This window comes from Centrocercus urophasianus, unplaced genomic scaffold, assembly GCF_019232065.1.
Source record: "Centrocercus urophasianus isolate 14NV4802_14NV808 unplaced genomic scaffold, USGS_Curo_1.0 seq_59, whole genome shotgun sequence".
In the NCBI taxonomy this organism is placed as follows: domain Eukaryota; kingdom Metazoa; phylum Chordata; class Aves; order Galliformes; family Phasianidae; genus Centrocercus; species Centrocercus urophasianus.
In genome coordinates, this window is record NW_024885188.1 from 281,368 (window position 1) to 306,987 (window position 25,620).

The 25,620-nt window shown below is 44.9% G+C and overlaps 1 protein-coding gene across 1 annotated transcript in view; it reads right to left on the bottom strand.

Moving 5' to 3' along the window:
• The window catches only part of FBN3 (fibrillin 3), a 126,755-nt gene that overhangs the window by 49,418 nt on the left and 51,717 nt on the right, over positions 1-25,620 (bottom strand). Inside the window, 3 exon segments of the mRNA XM_042836325.1 lie at positions 1,350-1,475; positions 15,463-15,588; positions 17,528-17,725. Coding sequence (XP_042692259.1) covers positions 1,350-1,475; positions 15,463-15,588; positions 17,528-17,725 — 450 coding nt within the window.

Consider the following 25,620-nt stretch of genomic DNA (forward strand, 5'->3'; position numbering starts at 1 on the left):
ACAGAGAGCTGATCTATTTGTTATAGAAACTGTTGTCTATTACAAAGAGAAATGGACCATCAAATATTTAGAAGGCTTGGAAAGGAATTTTGATCTGTTAAACATGCAAGATTCATTCCAGGTTCTGTAGTCTGGAGACAAAACAGCCTGTAAGCCTGGGGAAAGCTTGCCTGGACTCGAGCCAGTTCTGGAAAGCTTTGAAATAGAGCCAAAATAGAGCCAAACTGAGACCAAGTGAACGTGTATGTCTGAGCTTGTCAAGCAGCACACACTAGCCCAACCAAGTCCTTCACGTAGTCTACAGGATGAGGACTGCAAGACAGTGATTTCCATGCAGGCCTGGAAGTCATTTTGTTGCCAGTAACTGAATATCATGGTTGGAAGGTGGGCTATGGGATAACGTGTAAGAGCTCTCACAGCAGCTTTGTGAGCTGACAGGCTCAGCACATGTGCAGGAATGGGTGCCCCAGCATCCTGTCCCATGCCTGGGAAGCGCCTCCTTCTCTCCACTGAATACGGAAGGAAACCAGACAGCCACCTCAGTGCCCCGCTTGAGAGTCTGAGTTCCATGAGATGAAGCCAAGTGAGTTCTAAGACCTACTGACCATTAGTTTAAGGCAGTAGAAATTTATGAGCCGTTGCCTATGGTCTAAGCAGGAAGAAGGAGAAGATGATAAAAGTCACCATTTATTTGCATTGGTTATGCAAACCTCTAGAGCAAGCTCTCCTGCTCCTTCACCTCTGCTAAGCAAGAGGATGACTGTGCAGGTGCAGGATGTTCTCCACAACCAGGCCCCTCTCTGCTCCAGGAAGGCAGGTATTCTCAGGCAGGTGTTCTGGACCTACACAATGCGCCTTGTGCCGACCACAGCCACACACTGCGCCTGCAAATTCAGCTGCAGGGAGAACAGTGATGTCTCTGGCTGACATCTGATGTGGTAGAAAAAGGGTAGGAGTGCAAGGATCCTTCTTGACCTGCTGCAAGGAGCCTGCTTTGGCAGGGTAGTTGGACTTGATCTCTGGAGGTCCCTTCAAACCTCTACAATTCTGTGATTCAAACTGACCACTGTCCCATACAGACACCTTCTACCTCAGTCCTCCTTTCAATGTCCCCAGCAGGACCCCCATGGAACACTTCAAGCACTGCAGTCCAAGTTAGTTTCTGCGGCTGGGAAATGGCAAAAACCCTGGTCCACAGGAGCCAAGGAGGAGAGCAACAGTCTGTGACAGTGACAGACCGTGGAAGCCAGACACTGAACACAAACCCAGCATTTTCCAGCTATTGCATGAACAGTCCTTTTGGAAGAACCTGTAAATCACTGTCGTGATGTGAGGTCTGGGTTTCTTACCGATGCAGCGGGATCCATCATGGCTGGTCATGAAACCACGTGGACACGTGCACACGTAGCTGCCTGCTGTGTTGGTACACTCTCCACCATCACACACGCCAGAGATTGTGCCACACTCATCCACATCTAGAAAAGAACAAACCAACAGGGATTATGTTTCCTTGCAAACCATTTCCTACCAGCAGCATGGATTCCGGACCAGAGCTGAGATCACATAGGACAGCTGCTGTGTTAAGGACTGCCGTGGGATGCTTGAAACCCTTAGTGGACTCCCAGCAGTGGATCCATAGAGAAAACAAGACCCTCCCAAAGAGTTCTTCACAGGGCTTCACAAAGTCGTGTGCCTTTCTCTCCTCCCAGCATAGGTTTTTGGATAGGCTGATTTAAAATGTTAAGCCCAAAGGAAGTTTAGGACAGAAACACATGCTCAGCAACAAAGGTGAGCGGACAAGGAGGTAGAGAAGGATATTCAGAGTGATGGCATCCGTTTGTCTTCCCGAGAAACCATTACCTGTGATGAGTCTCATTTTCCTGGAAGTGGATGGACATCTGCTTGACAATGGGAAGCAGTGAATGAATTCCTTGATTTGCTCGCACACACAGCTTTTGCTTTGTCCTAACCCATGAGCTCTCACAGATTTACCTTTCTGATTTTCTCCTCTATCCCACCAGGGGAAGAGTGAGCAAGTGGCTGAGTGGTGCACAGCTGCCTATGGGGTTAAACCACGACACCATGGAAAGTAATGGCATTACAGGAAGGCACAACAGCTGGCTTTCTGAGCCTCAATCCCAAAACTGAGCAGCGAGTTTTGAAATCTTGCTCAGAAATTACATTCTAATCCATGCTGGCAAGATGAGAAGCTACAGTTTTCTGCACAGTTTTCCCAACCTTCTAGTCCAGACCAGCTGAAGTAGAACTTTGAGGATATTCCTGGGGTCACTATTTCTTATGCACTATTTGAACAGCTTCATATCCTTGTGAAAATTCTGCTTAACAAATGGGAAACCGTGGAGAAAGGTCAAAGGCCACAGCTTAACAAACACCAAACGGTAACGGAACAGTGGGAGGACAAGGTGCAAAATACAAGCAAAGAGAAGCAGATTGTGGCTTTTGGGTATAGTTATCACCTGGGATTTGAGGAAAACCAATGGGAAAAGACTTCTAAATTAGTCATTTTGCAATTAGTAAGCTGTTTTCCACACATTTTGGATAAAATGCCAGTGTTGTTAAATGTGTGGGGCCCTGATACGATTCTGGGGCAGCTGACTAGAATCAAGGCTTTAGATTTGCCTCTACTGCCAACTGAAATCTCTGCCAGAAGTCAAGGTAGAATTAGACCCAACCAGCAATCAGCGCACTCAAAACAGTCAGTTGGTGGTTCTGGTCCAGGGGATGAGTAAAAGAAGAAATATTTTCTGGAGAGATTTTTACAGTGGCAAAAAAACCCAAAACCCAAAAACCAAAAAAACAAAAAACCAAACTCTTAGCAACTGGCAAAATAAGCACTTTCTGATATACACCTTTATTTATTGTATTTTAAACCTATCACAGTTTTGCGAGTGAATGGAGGGTTTTATATGCAATTTAAGTGCAGCTCAGGTCAAAGTCTGATCCTTCGAGGGGGCTTCTCTGATGTGAACAGCACAACAGCCTTGCACCAGCTGCGGTGTTACCATGTGTGGGGGGTAGAGTTACTGTAGGCAGAGAAAAACATGCAAAAAAACAGGCAGAACATCGATGTGTGCTTTTCCTGGAGACTTAAGGCGAGGCTGGATCAGGCCCTGGGCAACCTGATGGAACTGTGCTGCCCCTGCTCGCTGCAGGGAGTTGAGCTAGATGGCCTTTGAAGGTCCCTCCCAACACCAAGGATTCTATGATCCTCTGAAAGTCCTCTCATCTGAGAGTGGAAATGGAGGATGCCTTCAGAAGAGATGAACTGGCAGACTTCAATGATGAAAGAAGCATAAACATGGTGTCAGGGAAATGGGGGGTCACCAGGAACTCATGTGGGTATGTATGAGTTATAGTGATGCATTTCAGAACTGGGTAAGAAATTTCTGTATGAAATGGGTGTGGGCTACTCAGAAGGCTACTGAGCTCCTTCCTGTCCAGTGTGAAACTGAGAAAAAAATGAGTCAGGAAGGAAACGTCTGACTGTAATCTCACAGTGCCATGCAGTGGCTAATGATGCTAATGCAGGACTGAAGACATATGGGAGAAATACAGAGCAGAAGCAGGTGGGTGATGTTACCTCTGAAAGATCACAGTTCTGCGTGGTGCCAGCTCCTACAGCAGGATATTAATTACATGGAGTGGTTCTGAGTCCAGGGGAATGACTCAGGCCTGGAAAAACCTGTCTGACATTAAGGTATTTGCAGGACTCAGTTTGATATCTATGCAAAAAACAGTGGGGATGTGACTGGAGCATAAAAATAAGAAACACAGGAATAATTCTGACATCACAATGCCCTACAATCTCAAGAAGAAAAGATGAAAGGTGAAATTTAGGCTGGAGTCAAGTAGGTAGCTTTACAACAGTGGTAATTAAACCTTTGTTCTGGTATCCAGGGAAAGGGCACTCCAACACTCAGGTTGAATTCAGCTCATCTAACTTTATGTCTGTAAAAGTCAGTCTCATCTGGGCACACTCTGAGGCCACCAGAAATTCACCTCCTCCGTGAGAAAAGCCTTACGAAGGTATTGCATTCCTCCCTCTGGAGATCCCACCTGATCATCAAAGAGGAATAATCAGTTTAGATTCAATTCCCTGTCTGGTCTTGCAAATGAATCTGCAAATGAAGCCTCCCCTTCTCCGACAGGCAGCTCCAGTTTGTCCCACCCACCTATCACTGCAAAGCTGGACTCTTCTCTTTGTTCCTTGCCCACTGTCTCCTTCCCATTATAGCAGCTGGATTCCCTACAAGGAATTCTGCCTCCAAGCAAACCGCTCCACAACCACCAACATTATCCAACCAACCATCAATCCCACCTGAACATGCTTTTTTTTCCTAAGGGAAAGCTCATAACTGTCCCAGTGTTCCACACAGGCTCTGTCAAAACTGGTTCCTACACATAATTATTTAGCTGTGCCTGAACAACTAAGGATTGGACCACTGATCTCAAGAGTCAGCTTTTCATTAGACAGTCTACCAAGCTAATGCTGTGTTTCAGGAGGCTGTTAATTAATGCCTGTGTGGCTGAGAGGTAAATACAGCCATGACTGCAACACCCTTGTAAAGCTGGGCAAACCTCTGCACAAAACCAAGCGTTAATACAGAGGACAGACTGGAAGTGATTTCATTTCAACATCTCAGCATGCTTTTGGAGCACTGGGGGTTGGTCTCGATGATCTCTAGAGGTCCCTTCCAACCCCTACAATTCTGTGATTGTGTTTTGCCAGGCCCTGCTAAGACACTGATCAGCATTCTACTTGTCTTGTTTTTGTCCTGGCTTTGAAAACTTTTCTATAACATGCAAACCAAAATTAGAAACCAAACACGAATTCAAACTTCAAAGTTGTTATTTTCGTCACTGTTTTACAGGTCTTTCTGCTTTGTTCTTTGCAAGCTGATCTCTAAAGCCTTCCTTTGGAATGGCTGTACTCAAGTCAGTGTAAAGGGGAATCAGCTTAACCTCCACAATGCTTTCAGTCTGAGGTGGAGGGTTCAGTTCTCCCAGTTTGAGCACACTGTGCTGGCAGATAAGTATAAACCAATGGTCACATAAGCTAGAATCAAAGTGTATGCAGGCAACTGGTAATTGACTCCTCCCCTGGGTGCTCCATCATAGAATCACCAAGGTTGGAAAAGACCTCTAAGATCATCCAGCCCAACCGTCCATCTATCACCAATATTTCTCACTAAATCATGCCCTCAGCACAACATCTCAATGTACCTTCAGGACAGTTCAGGTGTGTAGTTCCACATGAACTTCTCTACCATGAAAAATAAGGCCCTTCTTTGGAAGCAATTCCTATCCCTCCAGCTACTATGGATTCCCCAGGATAGATGTATCCCCATTGGAGAGGGATCTGGGAAATTCATCCAAGGTTCATATCTAAGTTGTGCCTGTACCAAGTGGGAGGGAGTGCAGAGGTTTCACAGAACCAGTGCAACTGTTATTGGGAGCCAAACTGGGACAGGGGGGCATGAAATAGCACAGAGGTGACTGCCATGGAATTAGTATTGTCCTCAGACCTTCAGAAACACTGTCATAAACTTCATCATTGGCTCTACAATTAGACTGCCTGCCAGAAGCCTTCAGTCCTTGCTTCTCAGGCCCAGTGACTGCACTACCACTGGCCTTTGCCTGTAGCGTGGGACAGTGATGGAATTGCAGAATTACAGTTTATTGCCCTTGCTCTGGCTGCACTTCACGCTGCTGGGGATTGCCCAGCCCTGCCATGTGTCAAGGTCTCTGCAAGGCCTCTCTGCCACTGAGGGAGTCAGCAGCTCCTCCAGTTTAGGGCTGTCCTCACACTCAGCATCCACTCGAGTCCTGCGTCCAGACACCGTCTCCAGACCAGACCCCTCCTTACAGATAAAGGACTGATCCTGTAGAGAGGGGTGTGATCTGAGAGGCTTAGAGAACACCACCTTCCTTCCTTCAGTGGTGAAATCTCAGATTGAATTTGTACTTCATCTCCTAAAGGAAGTAGAAGCAATGGTTCCAACGTCAATTTAATGGTTTTCTGCAAAAATCAAGCTCTAGGTTCATAGCTGCAGAGATACACAAACAGATAACAATCACAGCAAAATGCTGTTAATTTCAAGGGACAGCTTCCCTCATGGAGTATCTAAGCGCTCTCAAGCATGGGTGCTACTATGGCAGTGCTGCCCTATGGGAAACTTTTCAATGCATGGGGAAGTCTGAAGATCCCATGAGAGATGCAACAAATTTACAAAACATGAGATTTGTGTGATGTGACTGATTGCCATCTGACACTTCAAACGTGATTTAAGCTGTGTCTGACTCTGTTTGTTCTCCTTAACCAAGGACAAGTATGGAAGATCTAATAAATGCAATCTCTTGTTTCAGAGACCTAAAAACATTGGAATCTAAGCTTGGATTCATGTGACTTGGCAGGAGTGTATTTGACATGGATGTGCACTTCTGTTCTGACAATACTGAAAGTATAGAAATAATCTGTTTACAGTTTTCAAATAAATGTTGGTCTTCTGCAGATTCAGCCACAGGTCAAGGAAAGCTGGTGTAACTGTGAACAAGCTGTAATACTTCAGAAAGGTATTTAAGTCAAGTTTGGAAGGAGAGTTAAAGGGGACAGGTGTAACTGAGAAATTTCATGGAATTGCAGCACGGCCCAAGTTGGAAGGGACCCATGGGATTCTTGAGTCCATCTCCCAGCTCCACACAGCACCACCCAAACTCAAACCTTCTGGCTGAGAATGGTGTCCCAATGCTTCTGTCTCCAGGGGATGCTGCTGCCTCAGACCCAACTTGCTCTTGGCAAGAAACCATAGATCCCTTTCTGCAGGCTACCTTCCATCCTCTCATGCCCCATCTTTACACACAGCCAGGGCTGCCCAGTCCCTGGTGAAGAATCCAGCATTTACTTCTGTTAATTTTATACAACTGGTGATTGCTCAGCCCTCTAATTTGTAAACACTTCTCTGCAAGGCCTGTACACCCTCAAGGGGTCAACAGCTACTCCCAATTTGGCATCATCTGCAAACTTAGTACAAGTTTGAGTCCTACGTTCACATCATTTACAGTAACTCTGAAGAGAACTGGCCCTAAATTTGAGTCTTGGGGAACCCCACAAGTGAGCGGCTGCAGACCAGTGTAACCTTTTACAATATAATCCTTGGCCAATTGTTCACCCATTTTATTACGTACTTCTCCAGCTGCGTGCTGGCAATTTTGTCCAAATGGATACTATGACAGATAGTAATCGCAGTCTTTGCTAAAATACGAAAAAAACAGCATCTGCTGGCTTCCCTGGGTCATCTAGATGGGTAGCTTTCCTTGTTGTAAAAGGAAATTAAGTTAGTTAAGCAGGATTTCCCCTCATAAATTCATATTGGCTATGACCAATGGCCGTGCCCTCTTTCAAGTGTTTTTTAATACGTTTCAGAATGAACCCCTCCATAATTTCCAAGCACTGAAGTGAGACCGACAGGCCTGTAATTATCAGGGTTTTCTTCCTTACTCTTCTTAAAAATTAGAGCAACATTTGCCAGTTTCCAGTCAACTGAGACCACTTCAGCTTCCCAAGACCATTGAAAAATAATTGAGATAGGTCTCATAATGATACCAGTCAACTCCTTGAAATCCAGGGATGAATCCCATCAGGACTCAGAGAACTATATGCATCCAGCCAGAGCAGCAAATCCCAAACGAGTTCAGAACTGGGGGGAGTTTATCATTGCCACAGTCATGATCCTCAGATTCAGGTTTCCAGGGATCTCAGGGTTCATCATGAGTTTACTGAGAGGAAGAAGGCATTAAGCACCTCTACTTTGTCTACACCTCTTTTTGTGAAGTGACCATCATTGAGTAACAGGCCAACATTATCTCTGCTCCTTCTTTTGCTGTTATCATAATTTTAAAAGCTCTTTTTGTTGTCTCCCACAGTACTGGTCAGCTTCAACCCTAACTGAGCTTTGGCTGCATTAATTTTCTCCCTACAATGGCAACCAGCATCTCCATAGTTCTCCCACGTTGCCTGACCTTGCTTCTCATGCCCATGTCATCTGATATCAACAGAGAAAAATGCATTTTTATTTGGTTTCTCAGTAACTCTAAAAGTATACTTTCAAAAGTGTAATTTCTGCTGCCTTTTTTTACACAGAGCAAAAGACATTGCTTCTATCCTTGCAGTATTCCTTTATCTCTTTGATATTCAAAGTTACTGCAGCAGATTACATGATTCGAAGCCTGGAAAGACAGCAATGCAAGCCTATAGAAAACACTTTCCCCACATGGGCCCCGGCAGGGAATGAGATTTTATCACTGCAGCCTACCCTGCCATTTAATAACAGGCCTGTGTTTGGTTACAATTTGCAGAACACTCAAAGTGAAAGACCTTTATAAAGTGAACGCTGACTGTGCTATTAGAAATAACTATTTAAAACATTCACATATCTCCCTTGAAGTTTGTCATGTCAGAGATCTGGAGGCCAGCTGACATCAGTGCTTGGAATGTCAGTCACCCACGAAAAGGTATTGTGTTGGGATAGCAGGGAGCAACAGCAACTTGCATTCCATTCTTAAGGAAAAACAGAGTTCATTCAAAAAGTTAAATGAAACTGCAGCATTTTTTTCTTTCCATTTAAAATCCTGAGATGAGTGTTAGCAACAGAATCACCAGGAAAAAAAAGCAAATGTTTCTTAAGACTGCTTTCACATCCTGTACTTGGAGAAACTGAGCTGCAGTCTTTGTTGTTTTACTTCTTTCCCATCACATCTACCTTCTTTATTATACTGAAGTTTTGGTTCATTCAGTGCTGAAGCCCTTGGGGAAGCTTCATGCAGTGGGACACATATGTGCACCTCTCATTAACACCCAGCTGCCAGTTCTGCCTAGGGAATTCTTCCAACTTCAACCTGGCTACTTCATGACTTTTCCAACTTTCTGCTAAGAATTAAAGCAATATTCTTTGCACTCTGCTCTTCAGACAATGGCAGAATTCAACGTAAACGTTGATTTTGGATCTGGTCTCCCATAGTGCTGGATTGGATTTGGCCCGATCACTTAAAGCTGAAGATGCTGGAAGCCAAAGGCTACAGAGCTTCAGAAAGAGAGCTGCAGCCTGCAAAGCGCATCCAACTCGGGTGCCCGCAGACATGCTGAAACCCCAACCTTCCCATCTGCTAAAAATACAGGAACTGATGGAGAAAACATTTCTGTGTCACGTAGCAGAGGTCATGCCTCATCAGCCCTCCTCTCGTGCAGCACACGGGACTTTCAGGCCTTCCTTTCCAAAAAGCACAAAGAAACCACAGAGGAGAGTAACACAGCCCTCCAAACCATACTAAATCCATGGAAATGAGCTTTTAGTGGGTATAAACAATGAGCTCTTTTGTAGTCATTTTGTAAGAAAATTGGAAACATGCTAATAAAATGGCTATCGTGTTCCATTTGGGAGGAAAATGGGCTGGCCTACCCTCTCAGCTCATGGAAAACACAGGAAAACTGCCTCCAATTTTAAAACATGAATGAGATTCAACAGAGTAAAAAAAATACAGCCTTGTCTTCATCAGAATATTTGAAATGTGAATTAGTTGTGACAAAAAGACTGCTGCAGATTAGCCCTTAGGGTTATAAGTAGCACCTAATGTGTCAGTCTACAAATGCTAAATAGAAGGGGGTGAGTAAAAAGAGGTGGGCTTTGTAATTAAAGGATCTATTCCTCTTTGGCAGAATGTGTCTCTCGTGGAGGCAGACAACTGTCAAAAAAGAACTGTCCTGGACGGATTTAAACAGAGCTTGCTGCACACAGCATGCAGTGCCTTTCACCTCCTGGTCTGCTTTTTGTCTGTGTGCTTCACTACATCTTGTACCTTATCGTTCTAGAACAATTTTGGTTGTAGGACAGTTATTGCTTCTGGGGCACTGGAAAGCATCTTGGGTGACATACTGGCATTACATACTTCACTGATAACAGAGCGAGGAATTCTGTCATGCAGTAGAGGAAGTGCTATTAAGAAAAGAAGTGAAAGTATTGGAAGAGAACCATTAAAACTATGGAAGGATTTATTCAGCCAGTGATTCCACCCTTGAAAACAACACAAGGAATTGTTCCCTTATTATAATCATGCGGTTGCTTCCAGGGTATAAGATGTTACTGGGAGTAACAATTCCCCCTCCCCTCTGATTTCTTAATAAAGATCTTTGTATAAGGAAGATGTGCCTGATTTCAGGTGTGACGTTTTTCTTCATTTTGTTCCACTGTTTTCAGAAGCGTTTTCTCGTGTTCTCCACAACTGCTTTCTTCCAGAGGTTAAGCAGTTACATGATAGACGCACACCCTTCTTTCAGACCCCGCACACTTCTAATTCCCTGCAAACCTCAGCAGGTGCTGCTCTTTTCTAGTTCCTCCGTCTGTCAATTTTGCAGTAAACTGACGACACCTGCCCTCCTTGCTCACCTTCTCATGAAAACACAATATAAATGCAGTCCTTCGGTTTTCCCAAAGCTGGCTTTCTTTTCAGGACTTGCTAAGAGAGCAACCCCTTCACCTTCAGATCTTGTCTCTCCTCCTCTGTGTTTCACAGAGTGCCTGTATCCATCAGAAAGTGAGCAGGCAACTCCCTTGTGCCAGAAATTTCTCGTTAGGTGTGTCATAGCCCTGAGCTCTGCAACTCTTGATCCCTCGAGCTCACTCAGAATACAATGGCCAAAAGCATAAAATAAGCCACTATTTGAAACTGTCACATTCATCAGAGATGAGTTGCAGCAATAACTCTAGAATTGAGCAACCCTGTATTTGCGGGACATACAGGTTCAAATTCAAACTCGATTCTGCGTGCACGTTTTCTCATTTTGCAGATAGAGCATTTTCGTTACAGGGCTGACCAAAGATTCATCCAGTGTATTCAACACCAGCCTTGCAGCCTTATGAGATGCTTGGGAAACTGGGGCCTGAGCTTGCCTGTCAGCACTGTAGATCTTGCGTAAGAAAAGCATCTTTACTCTTTGGGGATTCAGAAACTGAAAATGAAGCCTTGATTCCAGGTGCCATTTGCATTAAGAGATAAGTATCAATATGGGAAGCTAACAACATTATCTCCGCTCCAGCATCCTCCCACCAATAAAAAGCCCAAAGAAGACTGGTGTTACATGCTGCTGTGTTGATGGGGGAGACATCATTAATCAGCAAACACGGTGACACAGGCTCTGACCTTTGGCTCAAATACAATCCCATCTGCTGACTTCACTCCCCAGGAGGAATTTTCTAAGTAGAAAACACAAACTCCTGGGAACTATGGAAGAATTTAACAGAGATATTTAATCTAGCTTTAATATTTCCTGGTTGCTTGGCTCGGATGAAGAATCTGAAAACAAGTGAAAACCATCTTTTTCCTAAGCAAGATGGTCTCAGTGCAAACTGAGAATTCACTGTTTTCACCAGCTGCAAAATAAGTACAAACAGATTCAAAAAGAGAATTGCAGCTTTGAGGTTTTATTTTTGGTGCACACCTAGATAAAGAACTTATCTTCTTATGGTTGAGGTCATTATCTTGATTTAAAACCCTTGTCCAGTGTTGCTTGGACTGTTACAGTAGTACAGACATTTCAGGAGAACAGAAATGAGGTTCTCTATCTGTTTTAACAAGTAAGCTGCTTCTGACATATCAAAGCTTCAGCAAATTCTTTGAGACAGGGCCTTTTATATTGAGGTGAGGTGAGGTGAGGTGAGGTGAGGTGAGGAGAGGAGAGGAGAGGAGAGGAGAGGAGAGTTGGAAGAGATCTGCAACGATAATCAAGACCAAATGCCTGACAACTTCAGGGCTACCCAAAAGTTTAAGTATATGAGTGAAGGCATTATCCAAATGTCCCTTGAGCGTTGATAGGAACAGGGCACCAGCTGCCTCTCCAGAAAACCTTTATCAGTGTTTAATCACCTTCATGGTTAAGAATTTTTTCCTAATGTCCAGTCGGAACCTCTCCTGGCACAGCCTTGTGTCATTCCCTCCCATTCTAAATAACAACTTCATACAGCATTAGAGTCGGATAAACCCCTGACAAGATGCCAGTTCTCTGTTCTCCTATTCACATAGCTGTAGTGACTCACATGAAGCACATGGAGCAGTGACAGCCCAGACAAAGGTATCCTCTTCTTCTGACTTCATGGTTGGGACATGTTGGTGATTCATGTCTGGGAAACGAGCCCTCAAAAACAAACTCAACCCTGCCCGTTTAGAGCATCCTTCATGTTTATGTCGCTCTCACAGAAAGATCTGTAAGTCAACAGGTTATGCCAAAGGCAAGCACCACTCTTTTGGTGGTCTCTTTAGCAACTGAGGAAAGATAAACTATGGAACAGACACTGTAGATGCTGGAGATGTCTCTTTTTATGGCTGTTCAGGAAGCAGAGTGAAAGGAAGCTGTTTATGGCTGCATCACACTGCTTTTGCAGGCGTTCTGGGAAGTGAGGACCCACGCAGAGGCCCCTTGCATCTGGATGACAGATTCAGACAATGGATTGTTTTTAATCTTGGTGTATAGAAAATTCCAGCTAAACTGATTTCATATGTGCTTTGTCTGGTCCCTGGCCAGCATGGGTGAGGCAGACCAAGGCAATGAGAACAATTTTTCTGCATACTAAAGTTGGGTTCATGGTTCTAGTATAGTCCAGCCTTGGCTCACTGACCAGTCAAATTGCATGGGACATAACTTGATACGGGGAACTGGTTTGTTGCCTGAAATCTGTGTTAAAGAACTGTTTTGGATTCCACTATTTCCAAGTCCACGGGTGCTGGAGAGCTGCAAGAAACCCTCCTGTTCAAACTTCAGAAAGTCTCATGGCATCCTGCCAATAAAAATCCACTGACACAGATGTTTTCTCAACATAAAAGACTGTCCAGCCCCCACGGAAGATTAACCTCCATAGCTGCGTCTCACTTTGGAAAAGTTTTTCTGAAGGGCTGAACCCAGGTCCCATGGCATGCACTGACACAAACACTGCTCGACTGTACCAGCAGAGTGTAGGTCTGCATTGCAGGAGAGTGGCGATATGGGAGCAGTCACTTGGAAACAGTGATTTTGTTTTTCCCCCCTGAGAAATGACTCTTAGGAGGAACCTCACAGGAAACACATGCTGCAAACCCATAGTGTTAGGAAGGTGGGTTTCTGGCATGCTGACTGCTTCTAATAGCTAGTTGCCTACAGCTCTGCCACTGTAAATAACTTTGCCACCTGGAAACAAATTCCAGGTTAAACATCTGGATTCTAGTGCATTCATCATCCCTTGTCTTCATTACAACAGAGCCTTGGAGAGGAATGAAAGGCAAGTGTAATTCCTGAAGCCCAGCTAGGTGGGACGGAGTTGCATGAGCACAATGAACACATTCCATCCTTAAAATGGCATACACAGGCCAGCAGGGTTTCATACAGTATGAGCTTTCATATTCGAGACAGGAACCGTTTAATGTTGTTTTCATTTGTCAGATGTTTGGAAAATGCAACAAGTGTTTATTCCTTTACTTCTGAGAAATGCAGCCTGCCTGGCAAGGCACAAGAACTGCTGCAAAACATTTGGGGACAGCGTGTTCTTCCCATAGAGGTCTGCATACCTCTCAGAGAACATTCTGAGCAGTGACAGAGAAGCTGCTGAGGCTGGACCCTAAGGAACTGGAGATAGGCTATCAACACAGCATCAGGAGTGCCCAGATAGGTGACACTGTGAATGATAATATATTGACTGTACATAATCCTAATCTGTGCCCCATGTTTTATAGTATCAATTCAATAGAATCATAGAATGGCCTGGGTTTTAAAGGCCCACAATGCTCATCCAGTCCCAACCCCCTGCTTTGTGCAGGTCGCCAACCAGCAGCCCAGGCTGCCCAGAGCCACATCCAGCCTGGCCTGGAATGCCTGCAGGGATGGGGCATCCATAGCCTCCTTGGGGTTCTACTGTGGAATTCTGTGTCTTACGGTGTAGAAAAGGCGACAAAGACATTGCTTTCTGTGTGAGTTCTGAATGCATCCAAGTGGCACAGTGAACAACTTATCCTGAGCCAGTGAGTAAATGATAGTTCCAGAGGCTTCCAGGAAGTGTTCTGCCTTAATTACCACAACTCGTCTTAATGCAGTTAAATTTTCACACCCTAAACAAAACTAGCCCTCTGTTCTGAGGACCAAGTCATTTGGCCACTTCCAAACAACACTACTTAACTCCTGGAAAATATTTTGCTTGGAAATGGTGGAACAGTGCATCATTTCATCGTGCCCTCTGAGCTGCTGAGACTGATCCTTGACATTTCCTGCACCTTTACCAACAGACTGTAAGCTGACTGCTGACACTGCAGATCAGCTTGCCCACATGCTCAGAGTAGAGCTGCACCTGCTCACCTGTGCAAGGCATCTGGGTGCACCACTGAAGTGTTTTTAGAAGACAATTAATACTTAAACAGCATAGATAAGCACAAACCATGCCCCAGAAACACTGCACCATTTCCAAAAGAAATGCTGAAAATTTCATTCTCATCTTCAACTCGTTTGAAGAGAAGCAGGGGCTGGGATGGCATCAGACATCAGGAGGCTGTTGGTAGCCATGCCTCTGATGGGCAATTCCTGCCTCTGCCACCAAATTATTGTTGGTATGCAAAGGCAAATTTCAGGTTTTGGTCAACACATCAGTTGGAATAATATCACCAAGTCAGTGAAACAACACTGCACTGATTTGCTTCACACTCTCATCCTATGAAATCAGGTCTTCTGCAGTGCAGTGATGTTATTTCTGGTTGTCTTTTTCGATCACCACGAGCCAGTTGGATTCCACTCCAGACTTTCAGTTACTCTACTGAACTACAAGCAACCAAGCTGCAAAAAGACAAATACCAATTGGATATAAGGGAACTATTCCTCACCATAGCCATGGCAACACCCTGGGACAAGAACCCCAAAAAGACAGGTCTTAAGCATTCAAAATTCCATCAGAAAAGGCCCTGAGCAAACTGATCTAGCTTTGAAGCTAGCCCTGATCTAAGCAGAAGGCTGAGCTGGAGACCCCTTCTGTTCAGCGAGTCTAGTATTGGAATTAAAACTGCCTTCAGAAAACATCTGCAGGAAAAAAAAAAAACCAACACACACACAAAAAAAACAACCAGCAAAATATTTTGAGTTGAAGAGAAGATTGGATAAGATCTGTTTCTCATTTCCTTACTTTGCACTCCAGGAAGCAGATCAGAAATTCACACTGCAGTGCATTCTCTGACCTGACAGTGCTTGTAGAGCCCATTCCTGCTTGGAAATCAGGATCAAGGTGTGGAGGCTCTCTTGCATCTCTGTTTTCCCAGCCTTGGAGATACCCAGCACTGCTGAGAGATTCTCAGGTGTTCACGTGTTTTTCTGTTCTCAGAAAGAACCTGGGAGCAGTGTGCTGAGCAGTCTGCAGTCTGCAGTGCAGATGTCTGCAGTCTTACCTTCACATCTGTGGCTGGTCTCGCTCTGCTTGTGTCCTGCAGGGCATTTGCATTCATAAGAACCCACTGTGTTGATGCAGTTACCACCCTGGCAGAGCCCAGGAATGGCTTGACATTCATCCACATCTACAGGAAAAAAAAAGCAAAGACGTTGGAAATTATAGCCATTGAAACAGGTGAAGGTTCAGCTTACAGTGGTGAAGAACAGTTCTATAAGAAATAAGAAGCCTTGCTCCAAGTAGGTGAATTTATATTTTTCAAAGCAATTACCTACCAGTTGCATTAGCTGTAAGGACATAAAATGGACAGATTGCTGGCACAGCTACACAAAACAAAAAGGGAGAGAAAAGTGTAATGTTTTCCAAAGCCAACATCCAACCTTCGTATGGATGGCAAGGCTATGATCAGTGTGGCTGCTCCCTTATGGGAGTAGTTGAGTTCGTTCCAGGTTGGTGGCTGAGTACGAGGTGAGAAATGGTTTGCGTGCAGCCTTTAGAGAGCAACATCTGATGCTGGGCAAAGAGGGGAACCTACAGACTGTTAGCTGTTCCATCAGCCCAGCCCCAGGATGCTCAGCCTGCAGCCAAGAGCTCCTCAGCTGTGAAGGGGCACTGCTTTCCAAAGCACCTCAGGAAGTTCTCAGCACTTACTGCTAGATCCAGCACTCCCAGGTGCAGCAGATACTGATACTCCAGTTTTGTCTGCAGTAACGGTGACAACATATAAATAAGCCAAGCTCACACAAAGACGTTGGGGACATATAATGCAGATTACAATAGGCAGCCAGAAAGATCTCTGCATTTTCAGTTTTATCCTACAGACAGTGGTTAATGTGGGTGTTGGATGCAATAGGCTTTTTGGTCACAACAGGTAAAGGCTCAAATTGGTTGCAGATGCAGAAAGGAATTCATGCATCTATGCATGGAGATCCCTGCAACACACCAGTGGGAAAAAAACAAACAATCGTGAAGGCTGCCAATTTTAATTGTTCGTGTGATCTCAAAGGAGATATAACTTCTGTTTAGACCAAACATTAAAGTTTGTAGAGCACCAAGCACCAGATACAAGAGCTGACTATGTGCCCCATTAGCAACAGCAATGTTCCAGAATGAAGATACATGGAAAGCTTAATTGGTAACTTAGTTTTAAACCTGGTGAAACGTTAGCCTGATTTACTGCATCTTGCAGCATAGGGGATCATCTGAGAGCATGGACAGAACCTTTAAACGAGATAAGATTATCTGAAAAATGCAAACAGTGTTGAGCAGAGAAAAATTTCACTGAAGCTATCCATTATACCTCTGTGTGCAGAAGATCTGATCAGACCCACATGAAAAATTCTAGATTTTATTTTACTTGTGTTTTAAACTGAATGTGACCAGGAAAATCCAGATATTGAAACTGTCTCTGAATGGAAATCCCTAACAAGTTTATTTGGGATCTATCCAGATGCCTGAATACAACTATTACAACATGTTAGAAAACCAAATACCTACATGCACATTAATTAAATTATAATATAAAAAGTTTTACAAGTCTTACGAAGGAAAAATGAACAAGGAGGGCAGGTGTTAGGTCAGAGGAAATGGAATAAAATGATAAAGTTGAGATATCCACTTTTATTCAAATAATTCCAAATGTTCCCTATGGAAACATAACCAAAGGCAACACAATCCGCAGGCAGTCGTATCTCATGAAATATTTCCAGCTGAAGGTATTTCTACTTGCAGTGCTGGTAAAACCTGAACACGCTGCCTGTGGCACAAACATTTCTCTTCCCCAGTTCACTTCCTTGATTAAGGGGAGCAAACTTTGGCCTCTAGCAATAGTTTTCCCATACACATAAGTTTTTGTCACCTATGAAGAATATCACTGAAGTGGTTGTCAGGTGGGGGAGCTAAGTCCATGGTGATGCTCTGTGACGTATGAGGACAGATACAGCACATACATTTTCACAAATAAATGCCCTCTGTACCACGGCTCCTGGCAGTCAACCTTCACTTGAGCTTTCAGTACACATCAGGATGGATAAGAGAAAATCCTCTTATGTGTTCGTGACATTTACCTTGGCAGGCTCCAGTACGAATGTTGGGAATGAAACCTCGTCGGCAGGGGTGAGGCTGGGCAGGGCACATCTCACACGGGTGACCCCACGCCCGTCCAATGGTGGCACAACACATGGTCTTGGTACAGACGATCCCGCTGAGTTGGCCCTGGCACATCTGGTTATTTACCTGGCTAAAGCAGGGACCGGTACGGTAGTCTGAGAGAAAATAAAAACAGCCACAGGTTAGATCAAGATACAAGTGCAAGGTTGTCTGTCTAAACAGCCTGTCTAGTCTTACTGGATCGATTTCTCATCCTACCAACAAAGTTTTTCAAGTGCAGACTCACAGAATTGTAGAATCATAGAGTCACCAAGGTTGGAAAAGACCTCCAAGATGACTCAGTCTAACCATAGAATCACAGAATCATAGAATCACCAACGTTGGAAAAGACCTCAAAGCTCATCCAGTCCATCCGTTCACCTTTTACCAACAGCTCCCACTGAACCACGTCCCTCAACACAACATCCAGCCTTTCCTTCAACACCCCCAGGGTCGGTCACTCCATCACCTCCCTGGACATCCATTGCAGTGCCTGATTGCCCTTTCTGAAAAATAATTCCTCCTCATGTCCATTCTGAATCTCCCCTGCCGTAGCTTGAAGCCATTCCCTCTGCTCCTATCACTAATGACACGAGAGCAGAGGCCGACCCCCAGCTCCCTACAGCCTCCCTTCAGGAAGTTATAGAGAGCAATGAGGTCTCCCCTGAGCTCCTCTTCTCCAGGCTGAACATTCCCAGCTCCTTCAGCCTCTCCTCATATGGCCTGTGTTCCATCACCTACCATCAGCATTTCCCCACTAAACCATGTCCTTTAGTACAACACCTAAATATTTCTTGAACACTTCCATGGGCAAGTTCTGCAAAAATATTAAATATTAAGTAGCCATAGGAAGAATAAAGATTTAAAACTAAACTAGAAGCTAGCACTGGATAGTGGTTGCCTTTCGTCCACCTTTCATGAGACCACTGGGAGGTTCTCCAAGTCAGCTCTTCCGGGTTTCCCCAGGCTCATCCCAAGAGCTACAGTGATCCCATGTCTTCAGTCAGTGTTCCGCAAGCACTGGCCCAAAACCAATTTAAAATGCAAACATCAGGCAAAGAGGAGATTTCAGGGCTGCAAACTCAACTGCACTGTGGACTGCTGGCAACAGTGAAACAGTCAAGCTTCATATAAATTAGATTAACTGGAGAGAAGGTAATGGCAGTGCTTTAAACTAAAAAAGAGCAGATGGAGATTAGATATTTGGAAGAAACTCTTAACTATGAAGCTGGTCAGGTGCTGAAAGAGTTGCCCAGAGAAGTTGTGGATGTCTGATCCATGGAAGTGTGGAGGGCCAGAATGGATGGAGCTCTGAGCAACCTGGAGATGTGGAAGGTGTCCTGCCTCTGGCAAGGGGACGAACTGAATGGGCTTTAAGGCCTCTAGGGACAAAGACACTTATGGAGATGGCATTTCTTGGACAGCCTTAAGGCTTGGCAATCTAAGTAACAGAAACATGCATACAGGCAAAGTAAGTATATCATTTCAGTACTCAAGGACATCCTTTCATCTCCAGTGTCCCATTGCTATACTCAATAAATGCAAATCTCATACCTCCAGGTCAAGAAAATTTATAAAAACAGTCTTGTTTCAAGATACTGGGTCCCTTACTGTGATCCTGCAATATAAACGAGCACTCAGGCAGTCAGTCAGTACAATCACATATCACCAAAGGAGAGAGATGAAGGCACTATGCTCATAATCCTCTCAGTTTTGGGCACCCAAGGATTATGTATATCTAAGTACATAAGTGAAGGTGCTCCTCATTTAGAACAGTGGACTTTAAGTCACCATTCCCTCCAGCATCTTCAATACCTATCTCAGCACAGAGGGAGATCCACCAACCAACTCACATTACACAAAAGCTGGACTTGTCTTAGCTCCCATGCACCCTGCAGTGAAAGGCAAATGGGGCTCAGGGCCATATGCTTTAGAAGCAGGATTCACAGCTGTCTGCTGAGAATGAATGACAGCACTGTGATAAGCTCGGACCATCAGTTCAGCTGGCTGTTCTATTAAAGCAATAAACAATTTAGGCTTCCTATAGCACCAAGATGAATACACGTAGTACCGTCTGCCTTGGGTCAACGGTGAAATAGAATTGAGAGACAAAGTTGTCTCAACAAATATGCAACACAGCTCTGCTAAGAATTTTCTCTCAAATTTTTGTTGGCGACAATTTGGAGATGGAGATGTTTTGCTGTCAGCTTGCTGCTGCTTGGCTTGCAGAGTACCAGCCCTAGATTCACCCGAAAACCTTCTGAGAGAGAATTCCTCAAACTTTCTCCATGCTGTCTGATGTAAATGGTGCTCATAAAAGGATTTCTGTGCTCTCGGACAGTCTCTGTAAAGGCAGCCTCCTTCCGTAACACGTTATAGTGACTCATTTCTTCTGTTTAACTCTTAAAGGTCCCTTGGCAATTTTAACTAGAGCTTTAAAACCAGATGCTGCAAAAGCAATCAGCTCATTTTCCATCCCCAATGAAGTTACTCCCAGCCCTTAAAAACAAAAGGACTTTGAAGGGCTTGTTTGCACCATGGGCACTCTCTGGGCTCTCATGACCCTTGGTTGGGGCTGTTAGCGCAGCAGGCATTCATCAGAAAACAAAGTTCTTAAGCTTCTTCCTTCTACTTCCTTCCTTCTACTGGGAATAAATGAATGCATGTAAATGCTTGATCAGTGGCTGGAAAAAGGACATTTAACCATATTACTGTCAGACCAGAAAATTCCACATTCGCCATGAAGGAAGTTAGATGTTGGTTAAACACGCTGTTCTCTATCAGATAACAGGCTACAAATCTCCGCCTGAGGAATTGCTTGGGGAATTTTGCTGTTGGACTAATTGACTCAAAATTCAAATCCCAGCATCAGTGGCCAGATTAGCCCACAGATGTCTTTGCAGTGAAACATTTGGATTTGAAATGTGAAGCAAAACAATGTTACGTGGAAAGTGGTTCTAAGAGCCACAAGCAGCAGTGGTACACACAGCAATTGACTTATAGCTCTGTTTCTGGAAATGGGTTTGTACAGCATCAGTGTTGAACGCAGCAACGCTTGTTGTCCGTGCTCCACTTCTCGGCCTGCAAGTTTTCAGGTTGTGACCTTTGTGATCAGCTGCCTTCTTTCTAAATCCCAGTAAGCATGTGCAAAGATCAGGTAGATGGTTTGAGACAGGAAACTTTCCCCCTCTGGACATCTTTGCAGGACAATCACATTGCCAGATCTGCACTTGCATGAAACCACAGAGAGGCTGGGCTGTGAAAGGTCATCTAGAAATGCTGGTAATTACTGCAGGCCTTAGAATGAGAGTGCGTGTGCTGATGAGCCCTCCTCACTCCTGCTGCATGTACTCAGTGAGGTCTGGGGGGTCCATCCGTGTTTCAGTTCCACCTGGCACCAGGTATGCATAAACTACATGGGAAACATACAACAAATCCTCCTCTATCTCTGGGACAGAACCAGTGACCACAGGAATTCCTTAATCACATCTTACGGTTCTCTCTCATTTCTGTTTTTCGAGCAGCTGAAAGCATGACAGTACTCAAAAATTAATGCTGATAACATTGTCCACAGCAGTTTGGAAAGTGGATGTCACTGAGATGTAAACAACAGGAGGTATCTGAGAATAAAAGGGCAATGCTTTTGAAGTTACTTTCGTTAAAGCAATGACAGGTGTGTGTAAACACCTCTGTTTAGACGAGAACAGAACTATGTACTCTCTTTGCAGTGAATTACCAACTAGTCATCGTTTGGCCTTTGACCCAAATTTTAACAATACCAGCCCACATGGTTCTCGTTAACGTTGCCTGCTGTGCCAAGTTTAATGCTTTAGTTGGTTCTGACTTATTCCTAGAAAACAGATCAACATATTTTGAGCTGATTTCTCACTCACTGCCTTTCTTCTATAACCTATAACAACTCATCTTTAAATGGAAATGTCTGCTGTCATTGTGGTGTGCATCTGCAAAGGGCTCCAACTGACTTAGCAAGTCAGATCACAGCTGAGAACAGCACTGCCATGGGGTAAACCTGCACCTGTCTGCCATCCTGCTGCTGCAGGCTGGGTGCACTGCAGCAGGAATTCCTTCAGACTGATGATGAAAGAGCAGTGGTAAGGGGAACGCTCAGTTTTAAACAGATAATTGGCAAAAAAATAGAACTGCATATGTAGATCACTTCCTTGGAGGGAATGCAGCTAAGGAAATTGCAGCCTTGAGTGCAGAAGGTCTGCCTGCATTCCAGCTGCCATCTGTTGCTAATTTTAATGGGTTTACTAAACATTGAATGAGGCACCAATCAAGTTTGTCTTTACGGAGATACATGTGCTTAAGAGGCATCTGAAGCCCTGCTCCAGTGTACATACAGGATCCCATCTTCCAGCCTTACAGCAACAGCATCCACTGGTAGAACAAGGGTGAATCCCTGTTTTTCCACTTGCAGGTAAATCTCTCATTAAAGGGACTGCAGAAAATATAGGATCAGGCCTTATTTTAGGAAGAAAAGCTTCAGTCACATGGAGTCTTTCCAACTCTACGGGAGAGACTTTCAACACAGCAGGGCCATGCACATCCAGTTCTTCACCAATCAATTCTAGATGAAAAAAGCAACACGCTAGCTCACTGCCTGGCTTATCTCCTCCAAAAAATAGCAAACAGCAAATACTCATTATAGGACAGACATCAGGTTTCCTCCTAGCATCTATCAATCATCAGCTTCATCAGTGCATGGCTCTCACTTCTCCTTCTCGCGCTACTAACTTCAAAGCAGACCGTGCTCAGTGTGTTGCTCCGTGGGCTGCTTATCTCTGTGAGTCAGATTAGGTTACTGTTCATATCCTCAGCTCGAGCAGCCCACAAGGAGAGAGAATGCTGCAACTGCAGAATGCACCAAGGATTCGGAGCTGCAGCATCAAAGTGTTTGTGTTAGCTGTAAGAAATTGTATGCCTCGCTCTTTGTTTTCAATGCTCTCCTCCCCCCAGCCCCACTCTGACAGTATGGCTTCAAGCACCAGCAAACCTAAACTATGGAATGTATGGGGAATGGCTGTTTACATGGGTGCATAGTGATAGGACAAGGGGGAATGGTTTCACACTGAGACAGGGGAGGTTCAGCTTGGATATTAGGAGGAAGTTTTTCACACAGGGCAGTGAGGCACTGGAACAGGCTGCCCAAGGAGGCTGTGGATGCCCCATCCCTGCAGGCATTCAAGGCCAGGCTGGATGTGGCTCTGGGCAGCCGGGGCTGCTGGTTGGCGACCTGCACACAGCAGGGGGTTGGAACTGGATGAGCATTGTGCTCCTTTGCAACCCAGGCCATTCTATGACTCTATGATTCTATGACTTCTGCAGGTGCTGCAGTCAGCTTGAAACTGCAGTAATTCCCATCTCCCAAATGCTGCAGCCAACACAGGGCTCAGATGTGCTCTGAAGAACTGACTTCATCTGAATTTCCCTATTTAGGGGCTGTCATGGGGATCACCAGGAATACCTATGGCTAATGAACAGTGACTACAAGCCCCTGGGGAGTTCATACGAGGAGTCCATGCTGCTGTATGCATGTTTGCATTGCACCACTCTGTTCCACCTGCAAACAGCTTCCTGCAAATGTCCCTCCAGATATTTTTTACCTTAGAATCATAGAATCATCACCTTCCTCGTTATGCGCCTACGATACAAGCAGAGGAATAACTTGCTGCTGCTGCTGACATCTCTTTCCCCAAATACACTGTATGGGCTACTGCTGGAATGTGTGGGACAGTCTGACACTACAGTGGAACAAGAGGTCTCCAGTGTCCCTGGCTGAGCACACTGCAGCACCAGGGCTGCCCTGCTCAGGGGTGCTGCCCTGGCTCTGCCTGCAACAGTTCAGCCACTTTCCCAGAACATATCTCACCTCCTACAGGCAGTAATAAAGAAATGCACATGATTCTTTGCCAACCGTGGTGATAATTTCTGCCAGAAATACAGCTTGGTCTCATTAAAAAGAATAATCCATTTCAGACTATTTAAAACTACCACTCCGAGACTATCAAACTTTTATGTAGAACAGTTGGAAGGCACCTTCTTTATTGCTAAGTTTTCCCAACACCAAATGAAGACAATGGAAACCTTTTGTAGGGAATTCCTCTCTGGGACACAGAGCTCAATGGAATGCCATTACTTTGTAGGAGAATATTAATCTGAGCAACTCAGTTTGAGTTCTCTGAAGGAGACCTCAAACCAAACGCAGTAAACAAGGACATTTTATCAGATGTTAATTATAACTCCACAAGCCGCTTTACATTGCTTTTTATAGCATCTGAATTGGACCCGAAATATTTACAAATTAATTTCAGAATCTAAATTACTGCTTTGCATTTAATTGAAATTCTAAATTAACTTCATGCTGCCATCTAATTTGTCCTTATTGTCCCTCTGGGGAAAAAAAAGGTAGTTTCAGATACTGAACTACTCTGTGTGACAGTTTTCCCAAGTAGGAGAGCTCTCCCACTCCTGTGACATCCATCAGCCCCGTGCTGTAGCACTGAGTGCATCACTGCTCACCGTGGGAATTCAGATTCCTGGGTAAAGATTCAAGAGCACCAACAATCATACTGCTTTCTTTGCTATTTAGAACCATAATCCTGGAAAGCCAAACACGCCTGACCCCTCTGCTGCTTCCAGAAGGAATGTGAGCCAATTGAAGTGCTGTGTCTCTGCCTTCCAGACCGTCCCTTCTTCAGCACCATTTGTCTGGCATCCCTGTGAGATGGGCTGTGGGCTGAGTGAACTCCCTCTTCACAAAATAAGCAAACAGAACAGCAAGGAAGAAGAGATCTTCTGTGAGAAAAACCAAATTCCTACTCCTAACAAACAATGCTTTGCTGAAGGTTTCTCCTTCAAGCAGCGAGGACAAATGCTGCTTGTGAGCGATCCACAGGGAGCTCCAGCGCCCACCACAGTGAGGTCAGTGCAGCAAAGCTCAGCCCCTGGCATTGCTCCATGCTGCTCTCTAAAAGCTCCAGCAGCCAATAACATGGAGCAAGGACAGGGGATAGCAAGCCTGACATCTGTTTTTTAATTGTCATTGTGTGACTTCTTTCCCATTCGTGCCCAGCTCACAGAGAGATCACAAACTGGGAGCACCCGCGTGCAACAGCCACCAGCCAAACTGCAGGCTGAAAGCTGTTGGCACAAGGCTACCCAACAGCGTGCAATTGTTCCTGCTGTACTAAATGCACACTGAAGAGCACCAGTTATAGGTCTCTGCACATAGTGCAGCTCTGCATCTCTGCTGGGCTTCGCAGGCTGTGTACAACACCAACAGCACAATGGGAAGGGAGAGGGCAATGCAGGGAGAACAGCATGGGGGTCTCTGCAGGGCTCCTTCCCATGGAATGCTTTCCCCACCTCATCATTTCCTTACCTCATGCAAACAGTCACATTCCTGATGTTTAACTGTTTGGACTTGTGCAAAAAAAAGAAAAAGCTGGCAAGGGCAGTCTATAAGGCCAGACATTCTATGCACTGAAAAAACACTCTTAAAGGAAATAGTAAGGAGAGACCTTTTTAACATTTTCCCGTCCTATTTTTACAGTTTCCCGTCAGTCTCAGCCTGGTGAAACCTGAGAGAGAACTCCATGCACAGCCCTGCTCCAACAGCTCTACGGAAATCACTCCGATGGAGCCATCTCCATCAGATCACTCCAGGCAGCGGTAGAATCGTGTGGGTAGGTTGGAGCTGGCATTGCTGCTCTGTGCTCTCCATCCTGAGAGGGAAGCACTGAAATCCTGGTGGGTCAGCTGATGAAGACATGGAGATCCCAGGGGGGTGGCACAGGGCTTTCAAAGAATCACAGAATCATGGAATGGCCTGGGTTGCAAAGGAGCACAATGCTCATCAGTTCCAACCCCCTGCTGTGTGCAGGTCACCAACCAGCAGCCCAGGCTGCCCAGAGCCACATCCAGCCTGGCCTTGAATGCCTGCAGGGATGAGGCATCCACAGCCTCCTTGGGCAGCCTGTCCCAGTGC